Source organism: Python bivittatus, unplaced genomic scaffold (genome assembly GCF_059951505.1).
Source record: "Python bivittatus isolate LINGU-HERP-01145 unplaced genomic scaffold, Pbiv_v1 ctg000530_np1212, whole genome shotgun sequence".
NCBI lineage: Eukaryota > Metazoa > Chordata > Lepidosauria > Squamata > Pythonidae > Python > Python bivittatus.
In genome coordinates this window covers 4301152-4326991 of record NW_028277085.1, presented here as the reverse complement: position 1 = coordinate 4326991, position 25840 = coordinate 4301152, and the positions used below count along the sequence as shown (strand labels likewise).

Below are 25840 nucleotides of genomic sequence, written 5' to 3'. Positions count from 1 at the left end.
GCAGAAATCTCTAGATTTCGTTCCTGTTCCTCTCCAAAGGTCGCTTCAAGATAAAACCCAACGTCTGGAGCCAGAGCGGGTGAGCCGCTGGGGCTTCTCTCTGGCCCCGGGAGCGCACCGTAAAACTCAAGAAAGAAAAGAAACGCGGGCGTTTGTTAATCTTTGGTTAGGCTCTTTCTCTCCCCCCCCCCCATTTCTAATTGATAATGGTGCTCAAGAGAGGGAATGACCCCAATGGGCCTGATTTATGGTAATTTGTTTACCCCTTAAGGCTGCGCTGAGCTCCTTGGCTTAAAATCCACTGAGACGGAGAGACATTTCACGTGTGAATATTGCTTATCTTCTCCCCCCCCCCCGGGCGCCCCTGCAAAGAAAGCATTTGGTGAAGAAAAGCGTGAAGCCAGTGGGTAAATGGCTGGGTTTTAGGGGTGTTGTAGTCCAGCGTATTTTCCATTGGGGGTGTCCTCCAGCTGCAAACTTTGCTTGCATTCAAGTGGAACCCGCGTTGTTTCCCAGACCTCTTTCTGGCGGGTTGGACTTTTATTTTATTTTATTTTATTTTATTTTATTTTATTTTATTATTTTCACTTGTGGATGCCCTTTCTGGGAAGGGTAAACCTGGCAAGTGCGCCCCTGTTGAGCCTACCTGAAAGCTGTACACAATTCAGCGTTCCCGGACTGGTTGCGCTCACACTACAAGTCTCATGTTCCTCAGTCAGCAGGGCCAAAGGTTGGGGATGATGGGAAATTTTACTCCACGGCCCCTGGAACGCTTCGGGTCGGGCACCGCTGGATTCTTGGTTGCTAAGCAGGACCTATCGAATCTCCAGCCTGCGCAGAATCAAAAAGAGCTCTGCCCATCCTCAAAGTATTACTTCTCTCTCTCTCTCTCTCTCTCTCTCTCTCACACACACACACACACACACACACACCCCAGTTCGTTCGTTCGTTCGTTTATTTATTTATTTATTTATTTATTTATTTATTTATTTGACTTGTCCCCGCCCATATCCCCACAACGGTTTTGCTTTTTTAAGGCTCCCTTTGTTTCAAAAGCGAGCGACTCCCTTTCAAGCCGGAGCTGAAATGAAGCCTAGCGCCAGCGCTCTGCACGGCATTCTGTGCGGCCAGGAGCGCGCGGCTGTGCGCGAAAGTCAAACGCCGCTTTACTTTGTCTACCATTCGACCGCGAGGGCCATGTGGCACGGCTCACTCTTGGCCAGGGGTCGGGGACTCCCGTCGCAGGCTGAAGGCCTGGGGAATCCTCTTCTTTAGTCAAAGGACTGAAGCCAGCCAGCGTTTTAGGCAGCCGACAAGCCCTCACCCTGTACCGTCCCCCCTCCTTTCCTTTTTCTGGGGTTGGCACTATGAAAGGGTTAGGTGGGAGGTCTCCTCCGGCTGACCCTTTGTATTGCCCCCACCCCGATCCCTAGCGCCCAATCTTCGAGTCGCCTACCAGGAGGAGGCTTGCTACGAATCATAAAAAAGGCGCCCGCTTTAGCTTTAACTGTTTCGTATTTTCACCATTCATTTTTTAAATCATCCCCTCACCCTCCGCTGTTGCCCCAAATTATTGCAACGAAAGCCAACCCGTCCCTAAAAATCTAGTTACTGGCCTCGAATTCGTCTTCTCCCTCCAACACACACACACACCCACACACCGCTTTTTTAAATGTGAGGACCAATGAAGGTAGAAATGATCAAGCTCTCCAGAGAACCGGCAGCCGGAGACCACTAAGTCGTAAACCGAAGCGGGGCTTCAATAAATTCTGATGCGAATTAGCCGCGCGGGATGGGGGGGGGGGGGGCGGGGACAGAGGACGGGACAGCGAGGAGAGAAGGAGCAGGTCCCTCCTCCCAAAAGGCACCACCCCTCTTCCAAAACGGGCAATCAATGCGGGACAAACTTTGAAAACAATCCCTTGTTGCAGAAGGCATGGTTTGGTTTGGTTTTATACATATTCAGCTCAGGCGTGGCATCCAGATATTCTGCATTTATATTAAAAAAGATTTTGCAGGGAGGAACTGGGGGCGGGGGGAGCGGAGGGGCAGGTTTACTGAGCGTTCTCTCCATTTTCACTCCAGTTCGAGTGGCAATCCGACGCACGGTCCGTTTTTCTCCCAGTTCGTCAAATAAGGATCCCACAGAGTAGCTGGGTCTTTTTATTTGGTCTCTCTTTATTGGACTTTCCATTTACAGAAATATACCCTTCGTGTGGCTCAGGTTTGATTGTGTTATTATGTCTTCTTAGACTTTAAACGATCGCATATATAAGTGATATCATTTCTCCCGGCTCTTGGGGGAAAAAAGTTGTGCTGTTTCTTAGTTGATCTTTTGATCTCTTTGCATTGTGGTAAAGGTGTTTTTCCTTGGCGAAGGTCTGAAAATATATACTGCTAATTCGAATAAAACCAGAGGTTCACCCGATGCAAAGAACTATCTCGCTCCCAAAACCAGCAGCCAGACCCGCCGATATTTTACCCTTTCCTTTCCTTTCCTTTCCTTTCCTTTCCTTTCCTTTCCTTTCCTTTCCTTTCCTTTCCTTTCCTTTCCTTTCCTTTCCTTTCCTTTCCTTTCCTTTCCTTTCCTTTCCCGCTATCTAAATACCTACCAGGGCAAGAAAGTTTATCTAAGCAACTATTCTACTGAATAAACATTTAGGAAACACGGATGTTCGTGAGGGAAACACTTCAGGCGGGGGCCGGGGAGGGAAGATACACGACGGGGAGCTAAACACGGCCTGTTTACTCGACTGAATGAGTCCACCAGCGGTCCAAATGCACACAAATACATTGACACGTTTCTACAGCACGGGCTCCAATATTATTCACACGGTCGGAGGAAACCTGTTCCTTCGGTTGGACCTTCGTGGATCTGCTGCCGAGCAGCGACCCTAACCTGGGGGTCGTCCGTCCTCACGACCAACTTTCCGCACCCGATATGGGGTGGGAAGGCCAGGCAGCTCGCCCAGGCGGCTCGCCAGCGGGGACAAAGGACGGGAGCTGCCCAGCCACCGCGGTCTCCTGAAATGAAACGGACGCGCCAAAATTGCGGGCGTCCCCTGCCCACCCACCCCGGGATTCTACTCGATCCTTACATTTCGATTTTGACGAAGAAATTGATTCAACGAGAAGGGGAAAGGGAGGCAGACGCGTGGCAACTGGCCAGGAGAGGGGAAAGAAGGCCAGCACTTACGTTGGGTGCGTATATAATTCCGACTTCAAAACCGGGGTGGGGAAGGAATTTCTCCACCGCTTACCTGCCCCCCAACGGATCCCTTCAAAGGTTGCCCGAATATGTCAGCCCTCCCTAAGAAAGGGTAGGGAGAGAACCCCCCCGACCGACCCCCCCCGACCCCCGACCCCGACCCAAGCCAGCATGCGCTGAAATCCAAATATCCCCCCTCGCCAAGGGGAGACCCTTCCCAAGCACAGCTCGTTGGAACGCGGGTCCGGCAGGGCGCGAGCGCCGCCGAGTTCCGGGAGGGGCGCCGCCTGGGCCAGCTCAGCGAGGCGGGGGCTTGTAGTTGCCGTTGATCTCCTGGGAGATGGTAACCGCCTCGGCCCCGAGGGGAAGGCGGTCGCTGTACTCGGAGCCCCCTTCGAACTCCTCCTGGTTGGCTTTGGAGTGGGACTCCGCCAGGGAGCCAGCCGCCAGGCTGGGGTCCCTGGCCAGCTGCCCGCCGCCGCCCGCTTGGCTGGCCCTTCCCTCTTCTTCCTCGTCCTCGTCGTCGTCCTCCTCCTCTTCCAGCTCCCCTCGGCCCACCTCGCTGGGTTGGTAGTTCTTCTCCGACTCCAGGTAGGACGCGCGGGGGTCGAAGTCGGCCGCCATGTGCTTTTCCATCTGGTCCGCCGGATTCTGCGTCCGCAGGATGAGCCGGTACGTCTTGCCTTGGTACTTGGAGACGAGGTGGCAGCAGGTGGCGCCCAGCAGCGGGAGGGTGGCCAGGGCCAGCAGGAAGGCGCTGACCACCACGATGATGAGCAGCGAGGGCACCTCCTTCTTGGTGCTGAAGACCACCTGGACCTGGCACTCCTCGCCCGCGAAGCTCAGGCAGACCGAGTAGTTGGTGCCCGGGACGAGGCCTCGGAACCAGTAGGCGTTCAGGCCCTCCTCGATCTGCGACCACTGCACCAGCGCCGGCGGGCCCCCCCGGCGGCCCTCCCGGCACAGGTAGAGCCGGCGCAGCTGGCCCTTCTCCCGGGCGGAGAAAGGCGTGATCTGCACCTTGGCTTCGCGCTCCGAGACGTCCAGCGCGATGACGCCCAGCTCGAAGCTCTGCGGTTTCAGCTCGGAGCTCTGGTTGAACGCGTGGTTGGAGACGTAGCGCGGCAGCTGGCCCGACCCGCCGCCGCCGCCGCCGCCGCCGCCGCCGCCGCCGCAACGAGGCTCGAACCCGGACGGGTGAACGGGCGTGTCGGCCCCCAAGCCGGAGCCGTTGGACCCTGCCTTGCCGCCGCCGCCGGGCGCGCCAGGATCGCGCGGCGCGTCTGGGTCCGGCGGGAAGAGCAGTTTACGCCTCTCCTCGGGCTTCATGACGCTGTTCTTGGACGCCTTGCGCTCGCCGGGCGGCGCCTTGCCCTCAGCCCTGGGGCTGCCGCCCGGGTCCTTGGGGGCGTCGGCCAGGGCCACGCGGAGCGAGCTGTGGCTGCTGCCCACCTCGTTGGTGGCCAGGCAGGTGTAGGTGCCTTCCTCCTTCTTGCCCAGGTGAGGGAGCAGCAAGGTGCCGTTGGGGAAGGCGCGGGCACTCTGCCGCTCCCCGGGGCCGGCCGCCCCCTGCGCGGGCAGGGCGTTCTGCCCGTCGGCCTCGCTGCCGCCCGCGATCTCCAGGGTCTGGCCCGAGGCTTGGATCCTCCAGGTGAGCTCCGGCCGGGGGAGCCCCTCGGCGTGGCAGTGCAAGGCCAGGGCAAAGCCGTAGGCGAGGCTCTGCAGGTCCGGCTGGGAGCTCAGGCGCACGGTGGGCGCGGAGCAGCGAAAGTAGGGGATGCTGGCCAGCGGCTGGCCCTTCCACAGCTCGGGCGCAGCGCAGCTGATGGCCTCCCTCTCGGGGATGGAGATCAAGGTGTGCTCAGTCCAGTTCTTCAGCCACATGAGCTGGCAGGTGCAGTTGAAGGGGTTGTTGTAGATCTGCAGGTGGGAGAGCGAGGTGAGCGGGTCGAAGGTGCCCTCGGCCAGGCCACTGAAGAGGTTGTTGTTGATGCGCAGCGAGCGCAGGTCGCGCAGGGCGTGGAAGGCCGAGCTGGGCAGGTGGGCCATGCGGTTGTTGTTCATCTTGAGCAGCTGCAGGGCGCTGAGGTTGCGCAGGTCAGCCCAGGGGAAGTCCACGATCTGGTTGTGGCTGACGTCCAGGTTCTTCAGCTGGCCCAGCACGGCCAGCGTGCCTTCTTCCACGGCGCGGATCTGGTTATGGGCCAGCCAGAGCGAGGTGACTTGGGTGACCTCGGAGAAGGAGCCCCGGGCCAGCGCCGTGATCTTGTTGGCGGAGAGGCTCAGCGTGGTCACGTTGGAAGGCAGCCCCGAGGGCACCGTCTGCAGGTCTTTGTAGGCGCAGTCCGCGAACTGTTGCGCATATTTGTCCACGCAGGCACACGGCTCCGGGCAGCCCGCGCTGGGCGCCCACCACAAAGCCGAGGCCACCAGCCAGGCACGCAGCAGCGCCATCGCCACCATCCTGGCCCTGCAGGAGCGGGGAGAAAGAGAGAGAGAGAGTCTGAGAGCCGCGCGCGCCCCCAGGATTCCCAGCCCCTTCCAGAGTGCTTAGGAAGGAAAAATACTCAACCTTGGAGCAGGCACCCGCCCCCCGCTCGCTTTCCTCCCATCCTGGGGTCCGCCATGTGCCCTGGGACGGTTAGCTGATCCCATCATCCCCAGATAGTGGGGATCTTGGAGCTGCACCCCCATATTCCATGCTGAGGAAGACGAGACCTCCAAGTCTTGACCTACCACCCCCATCATCCTCAGCCAGAAGAAGCGGCAGAATTGGAGCACTGGCTGCGTTGGTAAGCCGGGTTTCCACAAGGGTCATCGAGCGTCTGGACTCGCGCCCAGAGAACCGTCCACTAAACATCCGGGCCGGGTTCTCACGACCCAGGAGGTCGACAGGTGCTTGGCTGGCGGTGCGAATGTAGTCCGTCAGCCCAATATTGCCAGCCTTCCTCCTTTTCCTCTCTTATGCCGCTCGAGTCCGATCTTTCGCCAAGTAAGACCGCTTCTTGAGCCGGCTGGAACTTGCTCCGAATGCTGAGGACGGAGCTCCCACCGGTTTAGTCCCCGGCCCCATCGGATAAGGGCCTTCTCAGCGGTCAAGCTGGCATCTTCCATGCCTATCTGTCCCCGGAGTTTTCCCCTTAGCCTCGCCCTGCCGTCCTCTCTAGTTTGGCAGGCGCCACCGGAAAGGTTTGTGTGTGGAGGGGGGGGGTGCTCCAGCCGCTCCTCCCCACAAGCTTCTCCGTCCATCCACCCCTCCTCCCTTTCAGGGACTGGGGCTACACCCCTCACTAAGCCATGGCTCCTTCAATAAGCCACCCTTTAGGCTGAGATATAAACAGCGCTCGCCAGCCGCAGGCGTGGGCTGGGCTGGGCTGTCCCCGACCGAGCCGCAGACCAGCAGGAGCCCCCGCCGGCCCGCCTAGCCGCCCGCGGTCTCTCGAGGCGCCCGGACTCGCAACCAGCGAAGCCACCCACAGCAGCCCCCGGCTGACTCGGGTTCCTCCAGTTCAAGCGACCCGTTCGGGCTCCTCTAGCAGCCTCCTTGAAGCCAGGCTCCCCCCTCGGCTCCCCCTTCACCAGGGACAGTCCCGGGTGGCTCCCCCCCGGGCTTGAGCCTCCCCAGGCAAAGTGGGATCCGCCGGAGGGGGGCTGCTCCGTGCGCCTACAGGTTGCTGCCGGCTCCCAACGCCCCAGCCCCCCGAGCCCGTCTCCAGCGCCAGCCAGCCCCCTTACCGCTTCATCTGGGGCTCCGAGAGCGGGTCCTTCGGGGGGCGGAGGAGCCCTGCGGAACTCCAGGCATGGGAACGACGTCGCGGGCGGCGGCGCCCCACGCGGGACGAGCGGCCGCCGCGGGTGCTGTCTGCTTGCCTGCCTGACTTCGGGTTGAGATTGGCCGTCGGGATGGGAGCGGCTTCCCGAGTCCCGGATTTTCCCCAGAACGCCCGAGCGGCTCTCGCCCCCCTCCCGCGGCTCCCGATCACCGCCCACCGCCTCTTCGGAGATAAGCCTCACCTTCGCTCAGCAGCGGCTGGAGAGCCCGAGCGCGCCGCCGAGGCGCCCGCAGACGCGCCCAGCCCAGCCCGGCCGGCCCACCTCCCGCTTCTTCAGTGGGTGTGGAAATCGCAGCCCCCTCCCCAGCGAAAGCCATGCAATATTCAGCAGGTCAAGTTCTCCCCCAGCCACCGGCCCTTCCCTCCCCCTCTGCACCAGCCCCAGCAAGAATGGAGTTGCGTTGTGACCCTCTTCCTCCTCCTCCTCCTCCTCCTCCTCAAGTGGGCAGCTCTGGCGTGGAAACCATTTCCAACAGCCTAGGATCCCGGGGCCGCTCAAAGGGGAAAGCTGGACAATAATCTGAACGATCCAGCTGTTCTGTCTCTTCCTCTCCTGCCGCTGCAGCTGTTTCCTCCCTTCCCCACCCAGTTTTTCTGCCCTGAACTCAAATCAGCAACACGGGCATATTCTTCAGCTGCCAGTCCCCCTTTCCCTCTCCTGCCTTTGTGGCACAAAGGGGGCTGCCCCTTGGTCTCTTCACTGTCCCCCCATCCTTGGAAATCAGAATAGGTGCAAGGGGTCTGTGTGTGGGGGGTAGGCTTGGCTTTGCTAGGCAAGGATACAGGACGGGGACCGCACAACTCTTCTGACACTGTACAATGACAATACCCAGCATCCCCAGGAATCTCGGGCTTATGGGAATTGGGGACCTAGGCTGAATGGATAGCCCACCCCCCAGTCCACTCAGCAGACACATACAGTAGAAACAACATACATTTAAAAAGAGCAGGATTTTGATTGCCTGGTTGAGGCCACCATATTGACTTTTTTGCCCCCCTGGCACTCCTGATCAGGATAGAAAAGGATAATCCAAGACTCCAGCAGCAAAGGGGTCCCATCTTCTTTTCATTTTCAGTTCTGGCCCTATTTCCAAAAGTTTCTTATGGTCCATAAAAAAGTTCAGCAACTGCTAAGAGGTCCCCACTCTCAACTCTTGATTTGTTTATGTGACTTGGTGGAAACTCAGCATGCCAGGACCAAGCCTGGATGGACATTTTGCTCCAAATATGACTCTCCAGCCTCTCTTTAAACCATAATTTACTTGCAGCTTTTGTCATATTTATTCTTGTAAATATTACAAATTTAGCCATCCGTATTTGGCAGTATGTGTTCTGTTGTGGCTTCTGCTAACCAAATTGTTTGGATTATTATTATTATTCATTGTTATTATTATCCAAATGATGAATGCATATTGTTTACAAGCCAGGAAACATCGAGCATAAAAATCCTACTCCAGGTTGGGGAAATTCAGATCAAGCCAGGCAGGATGTTACACAGGTCACTTAAAATATCCCAGGGATCTCAGGTATTTATGTAAAAGCAGAGCAGAAGGCAGTTTTTATTTAAAAAGGGTTAGGGTTAGGGTTAGGGTTAGGGTTAGGGTTAGGGTTAGGGTAATATAGTAATTCAGGGACATCGTCCCTTCATAAATAAATAAATTGTCCAGGCAACAAAAAGGGTATGTTTTGCTCAAAAAGTCCAAAATGGTTTCTGCAAAATCTGTGATAGCCCTAATGGTTTGGGCCCAGGGTGAGAGTGTCACTGGAAGCCCCCATAGAAGATAGATTTTTATAATCTATCAGGGCAATATATCTACTTTTATTCTCAGCTTCCTAAACCAATGACGTAGCCATGATGCCTCTGCAGTGGTGCCAAAATGACATGCGCAGGGTGATCTCGTGACACAAAGGCCTTCCTTCTATACTCACAACCCAACGTGCTGATGCAGTGTTTCCCAAGCTTGGTAACTTGAAGATGTGTGGACTTAACTCCCAGAATTCCCCAGCCACCTATTCCTGCTCTTTATGATTTTCCCTATGTTGTCTTTGGAAATAATATCCCTTTTTAAAAAGTAGAGCCATTTCATTGACTTGCGGGGCTGAAGAAATCAACAACCTTTTAGCTTTCTAGTTTCCCCCACTTCACTATAACCCAAATGGATGATGATGATGATGATGATGATGATGAGCAGCAGCAGCAGCAGCAGCAGCAGCAATTGTTATTATTATCCAAATGATGAATGCGTATTGTTTACAATCCAGGAAATATTGAACGTTAAATCCTGTTCCAGATTGGGGAAATTCAGATCAAGTCAGGCAGGATGCCTAACACATCACTTAACATGTCACCTTATACAGGGAAATGAATTCCAGTGGGGGATTGATTGATTGAGGGATTGAGTGATTATGTGCAATCAAATTGTTTTTTACTCCTAGTGACCACATAGACAGATTTTCTCCATGACAATCTATCCCAAACCTGGTCCTTGAGGTCTTCCAACGGTGCCCCCATCGCCAATGTAACTGAGTCCATCCACATTGCTGTTGGTCCTCCTCTTCTTTTTCCTTCCATCTTTCCCAGCATTATAGACTTTTCAAGAGAGCTAGATCTTCGTGTTAATTAACTGATTACATGCCATCAAGTTGGTGTCAACTCTTAGAGACCACATAGATAAATTTTCTCCATGATCTGTCCCTAACGTGGTCCTTCAGCTCTTCCAACGTACTGAGTCTTGCTACTGGTCCTCCTCTTCTTCTCTTTCCTTCCACCTTTCCCAGCATTAGGGCCTTCTCCAGAGAGCTGAATCTTCACATAATGTGTCTGAAGTAGGATCATTTGAGCCTGGTCATTTGTGCCTCAAGCGAGGACTCTGGGTTGATGTGTTTGATGATCCATTGACTTGTTTTCTTGGCTGTCCACAGTATTCTCAGGAGTCTTCTCCAACACCAAAGTTCAAAGGCATCAACACTCTTCCTATCTTCCTTCTTCAAAGTCCAACTTCTGCTTCTGTGGAGTGTCACAGGGAATACCAGGGCTTGCAGAATCCTGATCTTTGTAGGTATAGACACATCACAGCATTTGAATAAAGGATTTTAATTAAAAACATAAGCCAGTTACAAACTTAACTGCTTCTGTGAGCTAACTTCACTGAGAATTTATGTCTGGTTGAAATTATGCAGCATAAATTAATCGTAAACTCTGCCCCTTGGCTTTCATTATTTCGGGAAAGGGGAGGTGAAAGAGTGAAATCAATTTTCATAAATGCAGTGGATTTGTGCACTGTGAACAAAACTCTGCCACAGGCTCTTGCAGAGATTGTCGAGAACAGTTTAAATTAAGCAATACATTATTAATCACAGCAAATCGAGCTAGCTGCATATTATATCTGCCATTCCAGGGGATTAGTTCAAACTGGCAATGCTATTTATTGCTCCAAAAGGTAACTGTTACTTTACAGGCAATTACAAATGCTTGCACGTTTTTCACTAAAATTGTCTGGGGCAATTACCTCATCAACAAAAAATCCTTTGCCCTCCTCCAGATATTTCTATCCGTGTTAATTGTAAATGTAGGTTTTACCCTTCCAACCTCTGCTTTCACGCTTCATGCATATTTCAACATGGCCATGCGGATCCACCTACCAATGTTTTACTTTTTATTTACTTATTAAATTTATATGCCGCCCATCTGCCCCAGAGGATGACTCTGGGCAGCTCACAATTAAAATCAATCATTAAAAACAGTAAAGATATAAATATCCATATTAAATTAGCTTAAAAAATACTATATGCAATTCAAGATGATGGGGGGGGGGGGCAGAATCAATTACCCCACCAGCCAATTCCAGCAACGAGAGCCCCATCCTGCCCCCAGGCTATCTGGCACAGCCAAGATTTCACACTCTTCCAGAAGGCCATGAGAGCGGGGACGGATGGCAACTCAGGTGGTAAGTTGTTCCACAGGGTGGGGACCATGGCAGAAAAGGCCTTCTTCCTAGACCCTGCCAGCTAAAATTCCTTGACTGGTGGGGTCCACAACATGCCTCTTCTGCCAGACCGAGTGGGGTGGGCTGATATAAGGGGGGCGAGACGGCTCCTCAGATAACCGAGTTCTGTGCCATGAAGGGCTTTAAAGGTAATAACCAACACCTTGAATTGGACCTGGAAACAAACCGGCAACTGATGCAGCTCACGTAACAGAGGTGTTATATGTGCCCCCCGGGGGTGTTCAAAACTGTCCACATCACTGCATTCTGCACCAGCTGTAGCTTCTGGATACTCTTCAAGGGTAGTCCCATGTAGAGCGCATTGCAGTAATCCGACCGGGAGGTGACCAGAGCGTGAGCGACCGCGCAGAGGGCCTAATATCCAGTCTGCAGAGATGTTTTCTACTAACCCTGTGACTTTGAAGCTATCCAAATTGTTCCAAAGTAAGTACTTTTGAAAACTGCAGCTGGGAAGCAGTGATTTAGGACAGCTTTACCCAATCTGCAGGGTGTGCACTCCACTTCCCAGAATCCCCAGCTAGCAAGGCAATCGCTGAGAATTCTGGGAGTTGAAATCCATGCAACTGGTAGGTGATCACTGTGGGGAGGCTGTGTTAGAACACGCGTGCCCCTTTTCCATACACATAAGAATAACTTATGAATGCCTGGTCAACAAATAAAAGCCTGCATTCTTGTTCAAACCAAAGCCATATGCAAATAAATGTATGTTTCTTTATACATTTAAAGTATTTTGCCCCACTCTTCTTCCATAAAAGGCTCACAATGCAAAGCAGCTTATTAGTTACATATAAAAGACATGGTTCCAAAAGAAGAGAGAGAGAAAGAGAGACAAGAAGGAAACTCTCCAACATCCATTCTTGGTTGCAGCACTCCTTCTAGCCAAGAAGGTGATGTGAGTTCCTTAGTGTACCTTTTCTGACCAGGCTGGATTTTCTTCTAGCTATGATGTTCTCCCAGGGCGGGGGCAAGAACTACAGCCTCCCAGGCACTGTTCATTATTTAATCATCTGTTAATTCACACCTAGTAGAGTCCTTGAACCTAACGAGACTCTCATGGTTTCTCCACCTTGAATGCAACTGCTTTCACAGATGTTTTGTTCTTGCACATCTCATAGCATCTGCACCATGAGGTGGTAAGAACACCTGCTTTCCTTCCAGATTATAAATTCAGGGGTCAACATCTCCAGGGAGCTAATAGGGAAAACCCCATTCTCCTTCTGAACCTCTGAAAATGCTGTCCGTCCAAGACATTTCCATAGGATCTCCGTGCCTTTCCAGACAGGGATCTCCTTCTCTCATCCTTGGTACGTGCTCAGCTTTAGGAAATGTGTAACATATGAATTATAAATTGCAGGAAATTACACAAGCATGGATGGAGTGGCCATCATCTGCCACATTGAGTAAGCTACTACAGTCCACTAGGACATAGTACCCTGGAAGTGATCAAGTGAAGGGGTCTCTGCACCCTGGACTGTCTTCCACTATTCCACATTCACCCACACCTGCTTTCTAACTGATTTCTAATTTGTGAATTTGCATTGCAGGAATAGATGCTCAACTGAACTCAACCTTGTGACTTCCTGATACTTCTTTTCCATTGCTCTTCCGAAGTGTTTCTGAGTTTGTTGGAAATGACAGAGGGGAGCACCACTGCTGCTTTTCCAAGAGCCTCTTTCCATTACTCAGAAGCCTCCTTAGATTCTCAGCCTTCCAGTCCAGGGTGGGAAGGGGACATGGAAGGAGTTCCCTTGGAATTTCCTGGAGGGGTTGAAAAGCAGGGAGGACACAAACTGTGAAGAGACAGGACATTCATGCACATCCCTCGGCCACTTGGTGTATAAATCAGTGCAAGAGTCCCAGATTTGATCACTGTTTTCTTCTCTTTTGAAAGGGTTCCAAAACACATTCTGTTTCATTCAACAGAGTAAAAGTTGGAAGGAAAACTATGGCACTTTTTCTGCAGGGCCCTAGTTCCTGTCCTGTATAGGAATTCAGACGGACTACTGGGGTCAGAGAATGAAGCAAAGAGAGGAGTAAAATGGCAGGAGATTTGGAGACCATCTCGGGCCACCCAGTTTACCGCACGTCACATCTTCCAACTGATTCCAGCAAATCTTCACCCTAACAAGAAGCCATAGGTGCAACAGCCTAGTTCTCGGGTCCTCTCTAATGTTGGTTTATTAACACTATGTAGCTTTCACTATAGGACAAATCTCCTTCAAATCTATGGGTCTGTTTCCCACTCTCAGCATTTTCCTCCAACTTTTTCTTTCTGTCTCACTGGCTTTGATGGAAAGAAAATCTTGAGCCCTTCCTCATGAATAAATGGCCTTTCAAATAAATAAATTCTACTATCCTAACTGTAGAGAAACCCTCAGGACACAGATCCTGCTTTCCAAGGATTTCTTACCCTCACAGGAAACCATCTGCTTAGGATCAGTTAATGGTTGCATACAGTTGCAGTTCTGGATTATGGCATCAACACTAAACAAGCATCTTTCAAGCAGCTCCCCAAGATGATGATGATGATCATTATTACTGCATCTTAATAATATTATTAGAGCATTATTGAATAACATGATATCTCTGGTCCTATCAGTTTTCATTCCTTGTGGGACTGTCAACACTCACCAAGGTGGACAAGGAATCAGACTGGAAACTGGATCAAGTTTAGCCTCATTTCAGGATACAACCTTAAGATTGCAATTCTGGGGTTCCTAGCCACCACACCAAAGGGTTAAATCAGAGTCATTCACTTGCCTGCCAGCCACTTGAAGGTCCATGTCCTCCAACTGCTTCTTCCTTTCTGCAGACCAGACAGAAAAACTAAAGGGGAAATCTAGAATTGCTCAGCTCCCTTTATACCTATCTCAAGGTAGCCCACTTCATCTATTAAAGCTCTCATTTAAGCGAGGGGCTTCTTTAGGGTCCCTTTGCACCCTGATGATGGCTATTTATCAGGCAACCAGTCATCTTAAGAGCAGCAAAAGCAGCTATTTAGAAGGAAGAGCAGCTTCTCCAGAGTTCTTTCTGGCACCTCTTGGAAGTTTAGGTCCTCTTTCTCTCCTTAAAGGGTTTCCAGCAAATACTTTAACTATTGACCTAGCTGGCCTCAAACTTGCTTTAGAGCTGGAGAGAAGTTCCTCCAGAAGTTCTGTAGGAGGATTTCTCTTTTAGGACTCCCCATGGTCAGTTCAAGAGATCTTTAGCCCAGCCGCTGATAATTCTGTGACTCTCCCACGCACATCACTCTTCCATGCCAGGAAAGGATGCACAAAGATTGGGGGGGGGGGGCATCCAGAGATCCCACTTTAAACTGGAAACAACACGTATCACCTTTTAGCCTTTGTTTTAATTTATCCACCAGCATGATCACGAGAACTTTTTTTTTTTTTTCTGAAATGTGAATTTTTTAAGATACTCCTTTTCTGGCAGGAGTTCCTCTAAAATTTGGGGGGAAAGAGCATACTTCAAAAAGCGCAAAATAAAATTGGCTTCTCCGGTTTTCACGACCAAAAAATAGAGGGCTTCGTTCTTCGGCCCTGCACCCACGGCCAGGAACTTCCCAGAGATTCTGCTCTTTTGAGGCACCAAGGCTTGGCACGTTAACTCTCCTTGTGCTAGAGTGCCCTCTACTGTTTCCCCTGTCTTTGTGCCATACGAACATGATACAAGCAAACTTCCCAAAATGGGCTAGCCTTAATGTGCTTGATTTGGTTCCGGCTTAGCATGCTGCGGGAATCTAGCCACTGTGGTTTATAAACCCCATTCGGATCTTAATGTACTCTGTGAACCCAGCCAGCCATGTTTACTCAACAATCCATGATTAAACCAATGCTCGCTTAGCGTGGCAGGCAAGCCAAGTCATAATTTCAACTTGAGGAACAGCTCTCTTTAAGAGCTGCATTAGGACACAGCACTTTCATTACTTGATTCATTAAAGTAGCTGCATCTTTTTCAGGCTTATTAGAAAGACCACAATTAATGTGGTTCCTTTAATGAAGAGAGAAGCGATGCCCACTTCCACACTGTTTTCACAGTGGGCACACACTATGGTTTATAATCAAGGTCAGTTTCTTCGGGGACAATCCAGAGCGTTTTGGCTACCGGATCCTGTAACAGCGTAGTACCGCATCAAGGGGACAAAAGGGACTTAGGAATAATCAGTGGGAAACTGACTTGGCCTTGAAACTGAGAAATCGAACTTACTTTGGGATGATGATCTCTACCAGCTTCAGTGGGCCTTTCAAATGTATGTTGGAAATGTGAGCAACGTGAAGGGACATTTTATCATGCCTGGGGGACATGTAAAAAAGTTAACAAATTTTGGATTCGAATACATACACTGATACAGAAGATTTTAAAGATTAATATTCAATTGAAACCAGAACTTTTCCCTTTAGGATTGATGGATAAAGAGTTAGAAAAACACCATGGAAAAGATTATTTCAATATATGATCACTGCAGCAAGAGAAATGATATATGAGAAACAGCACACAGCATCTTTGTCCTTTAAAAAAGGGATGACAAAAAGGTCGTACAAACTTTCTGGAATAACCAGGAAACCAGGTAGGCCAAATCCACTGATTGAAAGCGGGGGGCTGCTTAGCTTTAGTTCTTCTAGTTACTGAGCTAAAAACAAGGCAACGAAAACTACGGAAAGGCTATTTGGGAGAAACTCTTAGAGAGCGGGCAAGTAGCGGTACCCAGGAGCCAAGCGGAGAGGGTTTCAGCGGCCCTGTTGGACTCTGCCATCCGTGGAAGGCCTCTGGATACTGGAGATGATCAGCGATGCATGATTCAGAACTCAGTGCTATTATTAAGGCCTGGATAAAACGGGGCGCAAATTTGGAGAAAGGCATTTTCCACGATGCAGTGGCACGGGAGTAACACAACAGCCCCAAACTGGTGCTCTGAGAAACAGTTGCCCCACTGGCAGGGATGTGTTTGGAAGAAGCACAGAAGAAAAGGGGAAATTGCACATCCGTCCTGTGGCTGCTAACTCAGGCCCGGCTTACTGGAAACCAGTCTGGAAGGAGCAGATAGTCACTGAAAAGGAAAGACAGAGTTGTTGGCTCAACCGATTTTACTGGATCAGGCCAAAAGAGCACCCTGCCTTTCCCAGACTACAACTCCCAGAATCCCAGGCCTGTTGTGACTACAACTCCCAGAATCCCAGGTCTGTTGTGATGACAACTCCCAGAATTCCGAGTCCAGCATGCAGTCTAATCTCAACACTTCTAAAGGCACCAGCTTGGGGAAGGCTGGACTAGTCCAACATGTTGTTTTGCCACTAGGACTAACATGGCGCCTCCAAGAAATTCACATGGCCTAAAATCTGCCCTGATTCCCTGACAACTGACAGTTCAGGTAGACTGCTACTGGGACATGGAGGCTCCATTTGCACAAGGCTAGCAGTTAAAGGGTCCTCTGATTTAAGAACACAATTCTAAATGTCCTTGACCAAAGATCCTCCTTGTTCCTCTGCCAGCTTTTCATAGGAACCAAAGATTTCAATGAAATACACAAAAATCTTCTAAATCTCTGCAGTAGGGTAGGGAAATAGCAGGCCTCCTGGTGTTGCTGGAACACAACTCCCATCAGCCCAGGGATGAGGAGAATTGTAGTCAATCTAGAACAGTGTTTCTCAACTTTGGCAACTTTAAGACAGGTGGACTTCCTAAGCATTACTGGAGAATTCTGGGAGTTGAAGTCCACCTGTCTTAAAGTTGCTAAGGTTGAGAAGTTGCTAAGGTTTCTAGTGGGTCAAATGTCTCACTGCTGCTCTACCTCCAAGCGGTCATCCTGTTCTTTCCTTTCCATTTGCTGGGACCTTCTCCTCACCCTCACCGCATCATCATCTTCGGTGTCTTCAGAACTACTGATCACAATACTGGCGACCTCTGTAGAAAAACGCAAGTGTGAATGCCACACAATGGCTGCAGACTTTGTTATTTAGCATCTTGGAGGCAGGGAGAATTTGAGGTCTCAGGCTGGCCCTTTTGTGTAGTCAGCTGTGAGAACCACCTGGGAGACAGGAGGAAGAGCCACAACCTAGACCAGTGTTTCTCAACCCTGATGTCTTTAAGATGCGTGGGGGACTCCCCATGCTGCCTGGGGAATTCTGAGAGTTGAAGACCACGCATCTTAAAGCCATCAGGGCTGAGAAACACTGGCCTAGATGACAGTCTGATAAGAGATTGCTCAGCCCTCAGAAGAAATGGAGGTGGAGAAACCCTCCCTAGTTCTCTGGAAAGTGAAGGCAAGGGAGGGGGGAAATGCTTTCAGACGTACAAGATTCTGTTCATGTAACTTTACAATAAAGGTAGTATTAGTACTGATTGGTTTTGGTTTCCGGTCTGGACTACCTCAAAGGGTTGACCAGTTGCCTCAGCCGTCAAACCAGCTGATGCAGGTTGTCTCTCCACATATTAACCCCTGTGCTGAAATGTCCAGATCCACTGTGAATGGTGTCATTTCATCTCCCCACTGGAGAAAGTCTTCCTAGGGTGCAACCTGTGGTTTTTCTAAACGTCCTGCTTCCTCTCCTCCTACCTGTTTCACAGATCCCAGGAGGCGAGTCCTCCAAGGACTCAATCGATTTGAAAACTCCTCTTTGCTCATGTTCTGGGGTTGATTCCCGGAACGAAAGCCGTCGAGATTTGGGGCCGTCCTCTTGGGCTCGCTTGTTGGAGACTTCAGGAGCGTCATGCTCACATTCTTCCAACTTCAACATCTTGGGAGAAGCCTGGATGGACTTTTCCAACTGGGTCCCTGGTCGCTTAGTTGGTGAGATTGAGGGGGTCTAAAATCCAGATTAAAGAGACTTCTAAACCTTTGATCAGGCCAACACAGGCTTTGTGAGCAAGACAAACACAGTCTTCCTCTCCAGCAAACAGACCCATTAGTTACTATCCATCTTTTAGCAGGTAATGAGGACTCGCCTTCCCCCCAAGGCATTTCCTGTCTAAATACGGATGATTTTCCCCCTGCAATTCATTTCACCCCCCTTTCAAATGCCTATGGTTGCCTATTGTTCTTAATATATTGTAACGACGCTGTTGCATTTTTACTTATTTATTTTATTTGACCCTCAGTGCACCGCTTTGCGAAGATTACCCCAAAACTGTTACAAAAATATCCTCAATCAATAAACACACTCCAGCTAGATTTCCACAATCCCTGATGGGCTAGCTCTTCAATCAGTCCTAGAGCCCATCTCCCCAGTTCTTCTTAAAACAGGCCAAATTATCTAGTGTCTGTGTCAAACAGGAATTTTCTTTCCTAGCAGTACAGGTTTCAGTGCTTGCACTAATGGGCTGGAAAGGAAATAAAGCAATGAGTAAAATAACATCATTGCAGTCAAACCTGCTAGGTGTTTTGGGGGGAAAATGAGCAGACAGCCTTTTAGGATCAAACGCACATTAGTTTAGTTTAGAAGCAAAGGCAAGAAGAACTGATTTCAGAATCAAAAGATGTCTACTCCTGCTTCAATGAAAATTCAGTGATTTTTACTGACTTTTTTCCCTGCTATGATAAAATGGACCCCCCCCCCCCCAAAAAAAAAGCTGAAGGAGACCAGCAGACCAGAGAAATCTGAAAAGGTGAAAAAACTAAAAGTTATTGGAGATGACCAAAACTTACAAAACCCTGCAGTGTGTTGGCAAGACTGAGAATGTATGTGGGTATCTGCACTTTTGTCGCCTGAGATTTTGGCTGGTTTTTCTCATGGTGCAGACCTTCCTGTAAGCAAAAATAACAAAAACAGAAATTAAAAGAGTTTTCATGCTAACAGAGATGGACAGAAGGAAGCTGACCTCCCTTGATAACTAACGTGGGTGGAGCACGGCGATGCATAATATTCCTGATAAAGCATTGGAGAAATGTTAGACACACTGGCTCTATTCACACCTAAAAGGATATTGGCATCCTGGCTTCACACCTCCTCTGCTTGAAGCCAGGACTATGGTCGGTCGGGCTCAAATAAGCCAACATTCATAAGCCAACGAATTAAGATTTAAAACGTGGTTTTGATCCAGGGTTCCGATGGGATTTTATTCTAAGATGAAGCAAGTCAGCTGCACAACCACAGGGCGCAATGTAAATAGGAAGACGGAGTTCAGCGCAGGGGCGTCCATGTGGCGGGATGACAACACAGACTCATGATGCAAGCAACATAATGTAGGTAAGTGATTGCACCATGTACCTGGGGATGTTCTGAGAGGCTTGTCATTTTTCTGCCACTGAGGCTTGTTACAGACATTGCTGGTCCACGAGCCGTTAATCCAAAAGCTGGGTCTCTGGGCTCGGAACCAAAAGGAATGTGCTTGCACCCATTCCTGAACCTGCAACTACAAGTGAACGACTACAGGTCGCACATACTAACTGCCCAACTTAGATTTGAGAAGTTTCGCCAGGGAGTTGAAGGCCTTTTCTGATCAACTGCAAAGCAGTCCGTGACCTCCCAATTGTTCCTGATCTACCTTCTGCCCATTTCCAGAAGGGATCCTACAGGGTAGGTGAACAAATAATGTCCACCAATGGACTGCCACCTCTTGGACTAAGTGTCCACTTTCACATCCACCCACTCAGGCTTACCAAATTGACCAAGGAATTATGAGATCCGGGGATGGAAACTGTACGCTGACGGGTATCTGCAAGCAGAACAGAGAATTAGCACCAGATCTGGGCTCAGGTCATTTGCGTAGGGTTATACAGTACCTCACCTCTTCAACTGAGAGACAGACCGGCTGCTCAGCACCAAATCCTACATAATTTCCCACAACCTGTAACATCCAAATGTGCCGGTGCTCCAACTTCTCCCATCATCACCTGTCTCTCGTGCCACTTTTCTTTAAAGATGTTGGCACAGTTAGGTTCCCCAGCAAAAATGGTATATATACAAATATGGCTGTAGGTTCCTTCATTATATCCCACCTCTTGCTTAAGACACCATTGCCCCATCCCCAGAAGGTACAACGGCAAGAGTCGGATTTTTGAAAGCTTCTTACCTTCTCCTTTGACCCTCTTAAGCAGAGTTTGGAGTTCCCCTCTGACCTCATCGAAGTTCTCTACTTGCATCTGAAAGCTTGAAATTGGAAACTTCTCTTTCTTGAGCTTCTCCAGGGACTCTTTGATGAAGGGGTGCATGTCCATCACCTCTTGGTCTGATCCAAAGAGGTCCATTTTCTCCACCATCTGCTCGCCGGCCTCCACTCGCTTGATGATCTGCTCAGCAGAGTCCAGCTTCTTCTTGGCTTCTTCCTGCTCCTGGCAGAATTGATGGTTCACTTTCTCCAAAAGTTCATCCCCCTTCTGCTGGATCCACTGGACCATCTCATCCACCTTCTTCTGGATCTGCTCTCGGGTTTCGTTCTGCAACCTCTCCAGCTTCTGCAGTCGCTCATAGACGCTCTTGTGCGCATTCTCAAAGCTCCTCTTCCTCTTGACCAGCTCCTCCTTTATCCTGCCCAGTTCCTCCTTCCGGCTCTCAATTTCCACGCGGATGTCACAGTAAAGCTTGGCATTGTAGTGTTCTCCATCGAGCAGGGCACAACAGCAACACAGTGGTTTGCGGCATCCATGACAATAGATGCTGTCAAGTACAGGCAGACAATTAAAAAAAAAAAAGACATCTCAAGTCACTTCTGTCCTCCCCTGGGTTAAAAGGACTCCATTGCCAATTTGTTTCCAAGCAAAATGAATAGTGCTGGTCAAAGTCCTAGACAGCCTGGGGCCTGGGTGGATGAGAGAACGGCCTCTCTCTATGATTTCCATCACCCATGAAGAATACCTAAGGAAATTGCACCAGCCCTTTGAGGGAGGCCAGGCCAGGCAACTGAATCCCAAAGACTACTGGAATTTTACCTTAAGGTTGCAGCCCAGAATAAGACTTGACAAGAGTTTCTCTTTCCTGCCCCTTACATGCAAGAAAAACAAGGTGAGGCAATATTGCATTCCTTTTCTCAGCTCTCCACTCTTCCAGGACGAAGCGGATGCTTATGTAACCCCCCTGGCATTCCCCCTTCAAGGTTATAGCCTTATTTTTCTACAAGCTGCCACAGATTTATCCATGGATCCATGGCCCAACCTTTCCTTTAGCTTTTCTACTCTTTGGAACACCTCTCTGGATCAATTCACTCTCTCTTAGCTTTCCCAAAGGTTTTTAAAACAGTTCTTTTTAGAAATGTTTAAACTTTGTTTCAGGCTTTACTGAAGACCACTAAAAGGCCTTGGTAGTTGGGAATTTAATCAAGAAAGACATAAGACTGGCTTAGCAAAATCTGGAGGATCCCTAGGGTTCCCCCTCCTTGCCTCGTGCTAAAAGTCTTCTGCAGGCAGATGGCATTTGCCACCAGAATCTTGGCTGGTTTGCTTAGCCAATCTGGAAGATTCTGAGTTAGACCAGGGTTGCTTGGTAATGCTGTTAGGACAGGCAGTGGGTGGGTTTGCATCTTGCATGAAGTCTTTGGATTAGCATTATTCACAGAAGCACAAAAGAACCCGAGAAAAACATAGGATTCATGCATCTCAAGCTTTCTTCTTCTTCTTCTTCTTCTTCTTCTTCTTCTTCTTCTTCTTCTTCTTCTTCTTCTTCTTCTTCTTCTTCTTCTTCTTCTTCTTCTCCTCCTCCTCCTCCTCCTCCTCCTCCTCCTCCTCCTCCTCCTCCCCTTCCTTCTTCTCGTCATCCTCCTCCTCCAACTCTTCCTTCTCCTTCTCCTCCAACTCCTCCTCCAATTCCTTTCTTCTCCTCTTCCTCCTCCTCCTCCTCCTCCTTCTCCTTCTCCTCGTCCTCCACCTTCTCCTTCCCTTCCTCCACTTCCTCCTCCTTCTCCTTCTCCTCCTCCCAAGTGGGAAAATTAAACCAGACGTGTGGTGGCTGACCAGTCAGCCTTGACTTTCAGGTATGTCTTTCAAATGATATGCAGATGTGGTTACCTTCTATTTCTGGAGGCCCTGACATGCCTATTTCTTGACCTCGCCTACCCTGAAGGGCTGACAAGTATATTCAATTGAATTTCAAAACATCCATGATTTGGGGGGCTCCCACCTCCCCAGGCTGGCCAGCCCTGGATGAGGAACACCCTTACCTTATGACCTGATTGTTGTGGGTGGGTTCAGAACAAAAGAGTCTACAAGACTTCCTTGCCCCCTCCAGAAAACTCTGGGCCGTCTCCTTCCTCAGGTCAGCCAGCCGTTGGGCCTCGTGGCTTTTCCTCTTTAAGAACCACTGGTGAGCTTCGTAACACTTCAGACAAAGGAACTCGTCACATTCCGAGCACCAAAACTCTGCTCCACCTTTGCAGAAATTGCAGACCACCGTTTGATCCCTGGCAATCTTCTGGTAGGTGTTCAGCTTGGCCTGGAGGTTCGCAAAGAGCAGATTGTCCTGAAGCGGAACTTGGTCGGGGCCCTGGATGGGACTGTCGCACACAGGACACTGCGCAACTGGCTTGTTTTCTTTGAGGCATTCGGTGCAGAGGCTGTGCAGGCAGGCTAGAAGTTTGGGGTTCGTGGTTTCTCTCTGGCACCCCTCGCACAGCAGGAATCCGAAGTCTTCCTCCATCCTTTGAGAAAAGGAGAGAAGGCGGTGAATGAATATTTTGATGACAGGATATACCGATCAAGAGGGAAGGAGACCTAAAAGGCAGACCAAACATCTGGAACTGGACCGCCTTGGCTGCTGCTGCTCCTAAGGATGATCATCACAGGGTGAAGATCCTCAGGATAGTCAGCAAGCAACTTTAAAAGTCTTGTGAAGGATGCCGTTTGAAAGCCCAATTCACAATGCAGCTATTTTGGTAACTGCAGAGCTGATCTCTGGACCTTCTCAAAGTTTGCTTAATCCTCCTGAGCTAATGATTAAGTTCTGGATTTGGCCTGGAGAGATTTTTTATTAGCTCAGATTCTTTTCCTTTCTCTCTTACTGCTGCAGAACCCCTGGTGTGTGTGTGTGTGTGTGTGTGTGTATGACCGTTTGAACTTACAACGGGGCTGAACAAAGGGACTTACAACCAGTCTTCGCACTTACAACCGTCGCAGCACCCCCACAGTCATGTGATCACAATCTGGGCGCTTAGCAAGCAGCTCACACGAGCCACAATTCCTTTAATCATGCTTTGCTCAATGAACATAATTATAATATGATAAACTATAATTTTTGGGGAAAAAACGTTGGGTTCACACATTCCAGATTAATGCCATGTTCAAGCCAGGCCAGGAAAACAGCCTTCTTTGGCCCTTTGAGGTCTTCCAAAGGCCCGGCGCACTACACAACTCTCTGCCCCCAGGGGAAAGCCGTGAGCTTCATTTTAATACATCTGGAGGGCGCCGAGTTGGGGAAGGTGAGGGTTAACCCCATCCCTTCCTAGAATCACAGCGGCAAGGTGAATAAGCCTGTTCGGCAAAGAAAAAGAATGATTTTTTTTTTAAATAAAAGTTCTCTTCCCAATATCTGGAAACATTTTTAAAAAGGGGAGGGGGATAGAAAGGTATTAAAAGCAAAAGAGTAGCAAGTAAATATTATCTCACTGCTGCAGTGGCGGCTTTTTGCGTACGCACCGTCCGGAGGGTTTCCGGGACCGCAGGAAGTTCAGATCCAATGTCTAACTTGGTTTCGGTTTCTGTTTCTCGCGGGGAGAGCCAGGCTGCCAAGTGCTTCCACCCCCGCCCGGCAAAATGAAATCGTCCCTGTGTTAATCAAGTTCCTGGCCTCGTCTACAAGCCTAGGATTTGCTTGTGGCCCCCCGTCCAAGGTCTAATTAATTTAGGGAGCTCTCCGGGGGAGAGGGGGCTGCGTGCCACTGAGCAGAGTATCCTTCTGGGGTGATTTTGGTGGCTGGTGCTACACGCCGCTTTTTCGACAGGATCACACTAGCGTGACTGCCAAGAGGCAAACGAGCCAGAACTGCAGGTGGCCGGTGCGCGTGCAAACACGGGAGAAAACTCCCCCGAAGGACCGACGCAGCATTTCCAGCTCCCGAGTCCCACCCGGGGATCTGATAAACCGGCGCGTTAGATGCGAGACGCGCGTCGTCGGGACCCCCTCCTTTCCCCAGCCGCCCCCGACCCGACCCGGCCCGGCCCCTGTTCAGCACGTCCGAGCGCGGTCACGGCGGGAAAGAGGCGCTCGTGCAATTGCCCCGAGCCGCCTTCCCGCTCCTTGACCGGGGCCAGAAGGCCCTGCAAGTCGTTCCGCGGGTTGCACCTGCGCCACGTGAGGACGAAGCCCCCTTCCCTCCCGCCCGCCCGCCGAGAGCCTGGAAGGCGAAAACGCGCCGGACGGAACGTACCCCAGACAGGAACAGGCGGCAGGGAACGATCCGGGGGGGCTCGTGGCGTCGCCCTCCCCTCCTGGAAGCCCGGAACGGCCGCAGCCCCCGACAGGCAGGGGCGACGCCGACCAAGCGGGCGGCCGGCGGAGAAGCGAAAGTTTCGTTTTCCCCTCGCGAGGCCGGCCGCCGCCGCCGACGCCGCCGCAGGGAGGAGCGGCAGGAAGGCGCTGCTGGAGAAGAGGAGGCGGGTGGCTGCAGCCGCCGCGAGGAGGTCGGGCGCGGAAATCGCCCCCATCGAATCCCTTCTCTGAATCCGGCCAAGCCCCCCCTCCCCCCCCCGGATGCGGCTTCTCGGCGAGCCGGCGCTGGACGGCGAGGCGCCTCCGCGGGTGGCTGCCTGCGGGCTCCGCGAGGCTGCGGGAGCTTGCGGGATCTGGAGGGGGCTTGCGAAGGTCGCCCCCCCCGCCTTCCGCTGAGCCAGAAACGCTGTTGAGGGGCCGGGGCGGTGATGGCGGGGATCCGGGGCTGGCGGCCTGCTGGGCGAAGCCAGCCCAGGGGGGCAGCTGGCGCTCTGGAAAGGCAGGTTGGACCTCAAGCAAGCGAATAAATGAAGGAAGAAGACTTCGAGGGGAACTGAGGCTCCCCCCACTCCTCCGGCCCCCTGATTCCTTCCTGTGCGATGCGCCTGCAGAAAAAAGGGTTTTGTCCAAAGTTTTCCCAGCAGCCAGCCGAAACGGGGGGGGGGGGGGGGACAGTATTTCGGGGCTTCGGAAGACTCTACGGCGCAGCCTCTCCCTGCTCCGCTTCTCCCCTGGATTGCCCCCCCAGGCTCCCCCTGAAAAACAACAACCGGGTCTGGGGAGCATCTGCAAAGGGGGTTCAAGCTTTCTCCAACAGGGGACTGAGAGGTCTACAACGTTAGGTCACTGATTTCTAAAATGTGCACCAACACTTCTAAGTTAGCTTAGGCAAATCATATTTAAAACTCTTTTTTTTTTTTCAGTGATGCGTTGCCTCTTCATAGTTTGGAGAAAGCAGGAATTAATCTTATCTCTTGGCGTTTGAACTCTGAATTTGTACACTGTGAGATCTCAGATCCCAGGAGTACTCGAAGGCGGTGGAAGGCAAGGAATCTTCCTTCCTTCCTTCCTTCCCTCCCTTTTCCTCCTTCCTATTTCTTCCTTCCCTCCTTCCTTCCTTCCTTTTTTCCTCCATTCCTTCCTTCCTTCCTTTTTCCTCCTTCCTATTCCTTCCTTCCTTCCTTCCTTCCATCCATCCAGATGCTTGATCTGAATCTGGAAAGCTACAGCAATTTCCAATTCCAGAAACATCTGGAGACTACCAGTTTGGAAACAACTGGATTTCCTTTCCCATTCCCTTTCCTTCATCAATTCCCTTTCCTTCCCTTTTTCCTTTCCCTTTTCAATTTCCCTTCCCCTTCGGTGTTCCTCCTCTCCCTCCGTTGTTTTAGGTCTGAAGGCAAGCCGGGATGAACGCCTACCTCTGCAGCACCCCCC

General features: G+C 50.8%; 2 protein-coding genes across 4 annotated transcripts; both read right to left on the bottom strand.

Moving 5' to 3' along the window:
* Positions 1 to 2158: 2158 nt before the first annotated feature.
* Positions 2159 to 7380, bottom strand: LOC103057184 (immunoglobulin superfamily containing leucine-rich repeat protein 2). 2 transcript variants are annotated; one of them, XM_088148412.1, is made up of 2 exons: positions 7223 to 7380; positions 2159 to 5678 (listed from the first exon to the last, which is right to left on the bottom strand). In XM_088148412.1, exon 2 carries the CDS (start codon positions 5669 to 5671, stop codon positions 3506 to 3508), a length of 2166 nt encoding a protein of 721 aa, XP_088004538.1. In that variant the 5' UTR covers positions 5672 to 5678; positions 7223 to 7380; the 3' UTR covers positions 2159 to 3505. The 2 variants fall into 2 exon arrangements, with proteins under 2 accessions (XP_088004538.1, XP_088004537.1); XM_088148411.1 differs by lacking the exon at positions 7223 to 7380 and adding an exon at positions 6944 to 7215.
* Positions 7381 to 10135: 2755 nt separating this feature from the next.
* LOC103057424 (protein PML) lies at positions 10136 to 24618 on the bottom strand. Of its 2 annotated transcripts, none has more exons than XM_088148409.1 (8): positions 24342 to 24618; positions 22140 to 22616; positions 20061 to 20644; positions 19648 to 19703; positions 18694 to 18792; positions 17605 to 17854; positions 16840 to 16952; positions 10136 to 16098 (listed from the first exon to the last, which is right to left on the bottom strand). In XM_088148409.1, the coding sequence occupies exons 2-8, from the start codon at positions 22613 to 22615 to the stop codon at positions 16096 to 16098; spliced, it is 1581 nt and encodes a 526-aa protein (XP_088004535.1). In that variant the 5' UTR covers position 22616; positions 24342 to 24618; the 3' UTR covers positions 10136 to 16095. The 2 variants fall into 2 exon arrangements, with proteins under 2 accessions (XP_088004535.1, XP_088004536.1); XM_088148410.1 differs by lacking the exon at positions 24342 to 24618 and adding an exon at positions 23581 to 23621.
* Between the last annotated feature and the right edge of the window lie 1222 nt (positions 24619 to 25840).